We start from the raw sequence: 9,194 nt of genomic DNA, 5'->3' as shown, positions 1-9,194 counted from the left end.
AGAGATTGGAATTAAAATTTCAGTCTCTATCTCTAAAATTTCACTATTTCAGTACTTCCAAAAAATAGAGATATCAGAGACTGAAATTTTTAGAAACAAAGACTAAAACTTTAATAATATTTTATACTTAAAATATTTTTATTTCAATTAATTAATTTTAATTTTATCTTTTATACAAATTAAATTAAAATTTTATTCTTATTTTAATTTCTGTTTTTTATTTTCCACCAAACATAACTAAAATTTATTTTAATTTTTGTATTTCAATTTTTGTCTCAGAATCTCTCTCTTCTCAAAGCCTTTCAGATGTTGGAAGAATTCAATTGGCAAAAGTATTGTCACTTGTCACATACACGCATATGTACCACACGTGAATGCACGGATGTTGTTATACCATCTATTTACGGTTTCATTATGGTTTTTCTGAATTGAAACGGAACCCAAATGAAAATAATTACCCAAATTTTTCAGGTGATTAGTTTAGTGCTATAAAGAGAATCCATTGCTTTCCCAAATCACATGTTATAATTTTTCTTTTTTTGGATTTGATTTAACAAGAACTAATATAATGCAAGCAACATTTGATACGTAACATATGTTTGAATTTGAACTATTGCTTGGGGAGTTTGCGATTTAGTAATATTTTCTTCTTCTTGGTTATTGGGGCAGGCTTTTTACATGGGCTTAATAACTGTGGTTTAAGGGCCAATAATGGGCTTCCTTGCGTGATGGATCACTTCTGATTCTTGAGCCTTCTGTTCCCCATTCATGTGCATCTCTTCCACCATGGGCTTCCAGATTCTTACTCTTGCATTGATGAACCAATTTGAAACCTGTTAAAATTACAATTTAGTGATGCAACATTGATTTGAGACGGTACAACCTTTCAAAAAAAGAATGGTATATGAGTTATTACTCAAATTAATTCTTGAAAAATAAAAAAAATTTTAAATTTATTTTTGAAAGATTTTATTAATTAAATTGATTTTTTAAAAATTAAAAATTAATTATTTTTGTCTTTCTATCACTTATTCACTCTGTTAACAGTTTTTGCCAACTATTGATGATGAAATATTAATTGACAGCATACAGATATCTAGTATGTCTAATTAGATGTTGAATAAACATGTTTATGAAAATATATCAAGTTAGTCGCTATATTATATTAGGATTAGGGTTTATGTAATTGAAAACATAGACGGATAAAATTTCATAAACATATTAGGTTAGTATTCAATTGGAAATGTTCGAAATTATGCATGTTGTTAATTAACATTTCACATCGTCAATTGTTGATGAAAATTATTAATGGAGTGACAAAAGATAAAAAATAATTAATTTATAATCTTAAAGAATTAATTTAATTAATAAAATCTTTTAAAAACGAATTTAAAAAATAATTTTTTTCAGAGACTAATTTGACCGTTAATCTTACCCTATACTCTTTAAGAGCTTGCACACCAATTTGCCTGTTAGTATTTAAAAGAGACATCAATTTAGTCTTTTAAATGTATATTGAGTTGATGGCTATTTTAGTATTTTACACTCTAAAGAACCAAATTAATGCAAAAATAAAATAAATGACTAAACTCTTGTTTCATGTATTTTAGATTGTTTAGGTCATGTTCTCATATTGAATTATAAATCTCAAATTGTAAGCTCATAAGTTGTAACACAATTTTGGAAGGAATGAAGAATCACCTGACATCTTGAAAGGCCAGTCTGTTGAACCAATGTATCCTTTTCAGAATCAGTAGGATACCTGCATGAACAGGTTTAAGTAACAATCATTATATTATAAACATCATTAGCACATAAACCAAAATAAATAGTTTCCATAGCCTAAGAAAAAGTAAAACAAAATAATCATTTACAGCAAAGAGAAATATTTTGTATACTCATTTTTTCGTCGTGCATCAAGCTAACACATCTTTTTTATTATTAGATGAGATGTAAAACTCAAATAGAATAAGTTTCACATCTCATCTAATAGCAGAAAGGGATGGTGTTAGCTTAATTGCCATAAAACAAGAGTGAGTCTGCGAAAACATTAACAACCCTACAAAAATAAGCTTCAAAACTAGAATCACTGACGGGTGTAAGAAGTGTTCAAAGAGCCATCTCCTCAACAAAGCTACAGCATGATCCGGAAGCCCTCTTTGGGATCTCAAGACAGGTTGAACTGAGTGTAAGCGTTGCACTGATTGAAGACCCTTTTCAACAACATTGTTAGATGCAGGAGTAGTGTTCTTCATTGTGAACTGAAGCTGATCATAGATAGCATGTTTCAAACATCCAAAATGCTTGGAAATGGATTTGATTCCAAAGGATATGTAAGGAGTGGCATTTCCAAGCCCAGCTACTTTCTGAAATGATGACACCACTGATTGCATTTGTTGGCAGTATAGTATATACTTCTTGTATACCTTAAGAGAATTAAAAAAAAAAAAGAAACAAATTTACTACATACCTTTCAATTTTGGGTAAGTTATGAATTTTTTTTAACCCATTTATTTGCAATTTAGAAAGGGAGCCTTAAAGCAACGATTGATATGTTTCCGTGTGACCTAAAGGTCATGGTCTCACGGGTTCAAGTCATGAAAATAACCATTAATTATCAGATTAAGTGTATGTTTGGAAAACTTCAAAAGTAATTTTTCTGAACTTTTGACTTATGAAAAGTAGTAGCATTAATGTCTGATGCGATTTTCAAAACCAAATTGCAACTTTTTAAAAAGTTATTTAGGAATTTATAGAGAAGTTAAAAAAAATGAATTCTCTCATAATACTACTATTTTTTTTATCATATTTCTATAGAATAAGCACTTTTAGAATTAAAAACTCAAATACAAAATAACTTATTTATAAGCTACTTTTTCACATAACCATTATTGTTTAAACTATTTTTTCAAAAGGAGTTTAATTAAGCTGTTTACCCAAATTAGGCCTAAGTCGCGCACATTACACCTTCTGGGTGTAGTCTGCTATATATTTGATGCTTGAATGATAGAAAACTGAATTCACTTGATATCTCAAGTACTAGACTTTAGAATTTAGAAAGAAACGTATTTTGGGTTCAAATTAGTTTATACAAAAGAAGTTTGCTAGGATCACAATTTTTGAAAAACAGAAAAATGTACTGTTTCCAAACATGCTTTAGATAAGATTACTAGTAGTGATAGTGATATTTATAGTCAGATTTGTAATTGATGTTGAAAGTCTGACTAAGATTTTCCATTAATTAAAAGAAAAGAAAAAAAAATGGGGGCACCAAAGACATTTCACATACCTCATCTAACATGCAACCAAGTACAGAATCCCTACAATGATGCTGAACTCCATCCCTACCATTAGTTCCAATGATGGGATCTTCTTCATGATCATCACCACTTTCATTCAATCTTGGTGGAGGATTCAAAACACTGCCACACATGTCTTCAAGAATCTGCTGAGCTGGCTTCAGAAACCTTGATCTCTTCAATATGGAAGCATACCCTGTAAAAGGAACAACCACAGGACCAATGTTTCTAACATCACTGCATGGTTCTTGGGGCACATGATGATTTTGATCCACCAAATAGGGTGGAAGAAGAAGATTGTGAAAGCTTGCAGGGTAATGTTCTAGTTGTGAAGAGCTCTTTGCTAGAAAGGAGTAATGATAGGGTGGTTTGGTGCTAATAAATGTAGATGAAATTGGATTTGTCTCAAAGGGTTGAGTTATGCTGGTTTGAAATGAAGGAGGAAATGGTTGTGGTGGTGGTTGTTGTTTTTGGGTTTGGACCATTTCTCTGAGCTTGTTCCTTCTGCTTTGTTGTGGTACATGAGAGGACTCAAAATTTTCTTCCATCAATGAATTTTGCTTAGTGGTGGAGATGAAGGAGAAGGTGATAAAAGAGGAAGGTGAGTGAAGTAGTGATGAATGGTGAAGGAGATGAAACTTAGAGAACTTTGTTGTGAGGTTAATTAGTAGAGTCACTATTTATGAACAGTTTTTGGCAGAAGAAACAGTTGAAGGGACTTTGAACAGTTTTGAACTTTTCCAATTTCTTGCACTGCTGAGCTTAAAAAAGCAATGTTGTTTACATTACATATTTGTAGACAATTTCCCACTTGAAAATTGTTGGACTTTTAAGTTAGCAAAAAATTAACTCAAATGTTTTTATTAATGCAGTATGATTAAATGTCTCCGAAAAACTATTTACACTTGCATATATAATATAATTATATATTAAAATCTGAGTTTCTAAATCATTTAAGTGATAAGACTTGTATGAGTCAATTTTTGTGTTTGTCCAAACCTTTTTATGGTAAGAGACGTGTAGTTCCACCTTGAACCTACGGTTGGAAGTATGAACTATACTAAACACTGGTTTTTGGACCATTTTCTAGTTAGTAGCTGAAAAAAATGACTCACTGGAGAATCAAATTTCCCACATGATGAACACCACACTGATGAAATCAGTACAAACAATTTCAAGCACCTTCTTTTCAGCAATTACAGAAAGTGTTTTACAAAGAACAAATGCAAAGAATTTATTATGATGAAAGTTACAGAAGAAAGCTGCATTAACAATTTCACTGAAAAACTAAAGTTACAATATCTGTGACTAAAACTCTGACTTAGAGAGAACTAAGATTCATCAAATTCTGAATTGCAAGCATTTCAGAATCAGTTAATGCCAAAGCTGTAAATTGTTGAAGACTAGAATATCTGCCTCTCCCATCTTACAGAAATTAAAGAATGTAACAACAACTAGCAAATGATAACAACAACAACTAGCAACTACTCATCATGTGTATTCAAATTTCCAACAAAAAAACAAACATTTTTTCTGTGTCACCTCTTTTTCTACAAATTGTTAATTAGAGCAACAAGATCTACTCTCTGCATTATTGGCCGTGTTCGCGACATTAATGGTGGTTCCCTGAGGAACACCGGCAGAAGTGGCTTCCTGCGCTGCGAGCGCCTTTTTACTTATAATGTGATATATATCAAACAATATGGTTTGGAATGCCTTCTCAACATTATAGGCTTCCAATGCTGAAGTCTCAAGAAAAGATAGTCCTTCTTTTTCAGCCAAACTTTCAGCATCTTCAGTAGACACTGCTCTCAGATGATTAAGGTCGGATTTGTTTCCGGCCATCATGATAACAATGTTGGAGTCGGCATGGTCCCTTAGCTCGCGAAGCCATCGCTGGACATTGTCGAATGTTTGCCTCTTGGTAATGTCATACACCAAGAGAGCACCAACTGCTCCTCTGTAGTATGCACTTGTGATGGCTCTATACCTCTCTTGCCCTGCAGTGTCCCATATTTGTGCCTTTACAGTCTTCCCTTCCACCTGCATTATATTGTTTTTAACATCAGCAATTAAATCTTCAATGATTAACATATTTGATTATTCTAAACTCTATAATGTATGGATCCAACAATTTAGTTAAAACATAACACATTAATCTATCTCATAACAAAAATTCAAATAAGAAAGGGATGTGTTTCGTGAAATATTTTTACATTTTTAGAATTGTGTTATTCACTTGAAATCGCCTCCATACAACATGATAGTTGAAAATCTTTAAATAATTTGACATATTTGACTAAATTATTATCTAATGATTCTTGAATTTTCATGTCATATCATCGAATTGAACCAAACCAGATCGAACCAAAACCGATCGGAAAGAACAGAAGGAAACAAAAAAGAAAGAGAAGGAGGAAAAAACCTGCAATGTTCTGGTGGCGAATTCAACACCAATGGTAGACTTGGACTCCAAGCAAAACTCGTTGCGCGTAAACCTGGAAAGGATATTGGATTTTCCAACCCCAGAGTCCCCAATCAACACAACCTTGAAGAGGTAGTCGTATTCATGGTCCACTTTGTACGCCATCTAATATCTATTATTATTATTACGCCAACAGAACAATTGCCAAAGTGGAATGACTTAGAGATTCCAAGTTTGCGGAAGCGTTATTTTATTTTTCCCTGCAGATCAGAGACGAGTGAAGAACAGGGAAGAAGAGACAGAGATAGAAAAGAAAAGACGCACATTAACATTGGAACCACCCCCAATAATAACTGAATTAACGGACGACACACCACTTTTGAAACGCCCACCCTTTCATTCCCCGCAAAACTCGCTATCTATATGTTTTCCTTTTTTATCAAGTAAATATTTGTTGTTTTATTCAATTTTTGTTCGACCTAATATGTTTTTTAGTCTGTCACGTAAATATTTAAATTACGAACGGTACTTTATGCCCTTTATGACGAAAAGTCGAAAACACATTATATAGACCAAAATTTTAAGTGAAAATAAAATTAAATTATCAAAGCCAATGAATAACAGCTCAAATGACATAGTCTCTCCATACTTAATTAAGAGATTGCGAGTTCGAGTCTCTTATTTTTTGGTAAAAAAAAAATTAAATTATCAAAACAAAAAATATATATTTTTACAAAATTTAAAAGATTGTTGAAAGTTATATATTTTTTATGTTTTTAAACTAAAATTTATAATATTTTATATAAAAAATTTTGAGTGCCCATTTGAATAGTGACTAAAATTTTGATTATAAGTTAAAGGAGAGACAATAATGATAATGTAAATAATTTGAATATTATTCATAAAGTGATAAAGATGCAAATAATTAAGACCTTTGATCTAACAAATCAATTCAAGAGATACATGTGTGTCTATTCTATTTTACCTATTCGCGACACAGGTATTACCCTCCATGCTCAATCTGACTTGGCGAGCAAGTCATTACTCTCCTCCACTATCATAGTTATCGATCATGCGATAACATCTACAAAACGTGGGATAAATTATCCATGCATTAAAGGAAGAAACTACCCATTTCATTTAGGAGAATTTATATACAATTATTTGTTGTTCGACAAATTAAGAAGAATTTCACAATTTATTTTAGACAGATTAATTCGTGTATTTTAATAATAAATTCATTATAAGATGACGATCTAGAATTGTTATGTCTAAACAATTGTATAAATACTTGTGTGATTAGCACTGTATGAGAACTGGTATACTACATAAAAAAATTTCAACTTCTCTTACCAATGCAACACAATAATGCCTAGTTGTAGGCAAAAAAATGCATTGCAATAAGATTAATTGATGATCAAGAATTTTCATGAAGTATGGTTAAAGAATTGAAGAAGCAAAGTTTGAATTGAAAACAATAATCATTAATTTACTAGAAGATGTTGGAAATTTGGAGAATAACCAAGAACATTCAAGAGAGTAGTATAACTACAACATTCTACAACAATGAAGAAGTTCAAAATCAAATTGAATTGGAATTGAAAGGAAGTTGCACTCATCACCTCCATACTAGAAGAATCATGAAGTGCATTGGAAGCTTAAAGATTGATGACTAAACTTAATAAAGAATTTTCAAGATGTGCTAGAAATTACAAGAAGTTACTTATTTGAATAGTCAAAGTAAGAAGCAAAGTTGAATAAGTATGTGTATTAAGAAGCTAGTAGAATCATGAACTTTTAGTATAAAACTTTGCCTATATAAAGGCATATATGCCTTATGTATTTTATGTGTTCCATAATGAAAATGAGTATGTTTTGAAATTCTCTCCTTTGTTTTATGAGTGCTAGAAAGTTTGAAAGATGAAAATATGATAGCGTTATTTATATGAGTGAGTGATCCTAGGGCCAATTAGTTGTGGGTATTATACTTACATTTGGTATCAGAGCTGGTTAATCCAGCGCCTGGTGTGTGAGAGTTTGCAAGGTGTGGGAGAGTTCTCACATAGTTATTGATTCATAGAGTCGGTATGGCAAACACTTTCAATATTGTGTGGTCCGGTCCCAAGTTAGATGGGAAACTCGATTATAGTTATTGGGAGACTTTGATGTCTACCCATTTGAAGGCCCAAAACCTATGGAACTTCATTGAACCGGTTTTGCAAGAAGGAGCAGATACTGCCCAACAAAGGAGAGATCAATTGGCGCTATCTCAAATTCATCAAGGAGTAGATTATACGGTGTTTGGCAAAATAGCAAATGCCAAAAGTGCAAAGGAAGCATGGAACACGTTGAAGCTGTCATACAAAGGCGTAGATAAAGCTCAAAAAGCAAAGCTACAGTCTTTGAGAAGAGAATATAAAAGGTACGAGATGATGTCTAACTCATAAACTGTTGAGCAATATTTTTCTCGTATTACAAATAGACAAGAGTCTATAAAAAAGATATTCCCAATAATAAAACGGTGGAAAAAAAATTTTGCACTATACTGATGAAGTATGGTTATGTGTCGACTACAATATTAGAGTCTCATGATATGGATACTATGACGATTGCAGAGTTGCAAGGAACCATGGAAAGCCACATCAGTAGAATACTGAAGAAGTCAGAAAAATCAACTGAGGAAGCCCTGAAAAGCCGAGTGAATTTCAACAACGTTGCAGAATCAAACCGTACACAAGAAGGACGAGGTCGTGGTTTTAATTTTCAAAGTAGAGGCAGAGGAAGTTTTAGAGGTAGAGGTCGTGGCAATTACAATCAAGGAAGTTACAACAATTTTACACCACCCAATCAAGGAAAAGGTGGAACGAATTTCAGGCCTGTCAACCGAGGAAGAGGTCGAGACAATTTTTATCAAGAAAGAACCAATTTCAACTGTTTTCATTGTGGAAAGTATGGACACAAAATAGTAGATTGTAAATTCAAAATGATGAATAATAATCAAGCACACGTTGCAGAAAATCAGCATCAAAATACTGATAACAATCCGGGTACTCAGACTTTATTTTTTACAAGTAATTCATGTGCTGAAGATGAAAATATATGGTACTTGGATAATGCTTGCAGTAATCATATGTCTGGTAGAAAGGAGTTATTTTCTTCAATAGATGATTCAGTTAAACTATTATTGAAGTTCGGTAATAGTACAAAGATCCCTATTGAAGGAAAAGGGCACATACCAATTAGATTGAAGGATGGTTCTCTGAGTTATATTTCTGATGTTTTCTATGCTCCTGAACTTGATTACAATTTACTGAGTATGGGGCAATTATCTGAGAAGGGATATAAGATGATAACTTATCATGGATATTGTACTGTATTTGACAACAACGGAAGGTTCATAGATAAAGCAAAGATGACCTCAAACAGAATGTTTCCGTTAAAAATTCAACATGTTAATCCCTCTTGCATGA

General features: G+C 32.3%; 2 protein-coding genes across 2 annotated transcripts; both read right to left on the bottom strand.

Moving 5' to 3' along the window:
* Window positions 1-625: 625 nt before the first annotated feature.
* Window positions 626-3,970, bottom strand: LOC107457744 (BEL1-like homeodomain protein 9). Its single transcript, XM_016075910.3, has 4 exons — window positions 3,290-3,970; window positions 2,095-2,426; window positions 1,702-1,762; window positions 626-833 (listed from the first exon to the last, which is right to left on the bottom strand). Exons 1-4 carry the CDS (start codon window positions 3,845-3,847, stop codon window positions 699-701), a joined length of 1,086 nt encoding a protein of 361 aa, XP_015931396.1. The 5' UTR covers window positions 3,848-3,970; the 3' UTR covers window positions 626-698.
* Window positions 3,971-4,787: 817 nt separating this feature from the next.
* Window positions 4,788-6,052, bottom strand: LOC107457745 (ras-related protein Rab2BV-like). Its single transcript, XM_016075911.3, has 2 exons — window positions 5,725-6,052; window positions 4,788-5,342 (listed from the first exon to the last, which is right to left on the bottom strand). The coding sequence occupies exons 1-2, from the start codon at window positions 5,887-5,889 to the stop codon at window positions 4,860-4,862; spliced, it is 648 nt and encodes a 215-aa protein (XP_015931397.1). The 5' UTR covers window positions 5,890-6,052; the 3' UTR covers window positions 4,788-4,859.
* Between the last annotated feature and the right edge of the window lie 3,142 nt (window positions 6,053-9,194).

This window comes from Arachis duranensis, chromosome 7 (assembly GCF_000817695.3).
Source record: "Arachis duranensis cultivar V14167 chromosome 7, aradu.V14167.gnm2.J7QH, whole genome shotgun sequence".
NCBI classification, from domain to species: domain Eukaryota; kingdom Viridiplantae; phylum Streptophyta; class Magnoliopsida; order Fabales; family Fabaceae; genus Arachis; species Arachis duranensis.
This window is presented reverse-complemented; position numbering and strand designations above follow the sequence as displayed.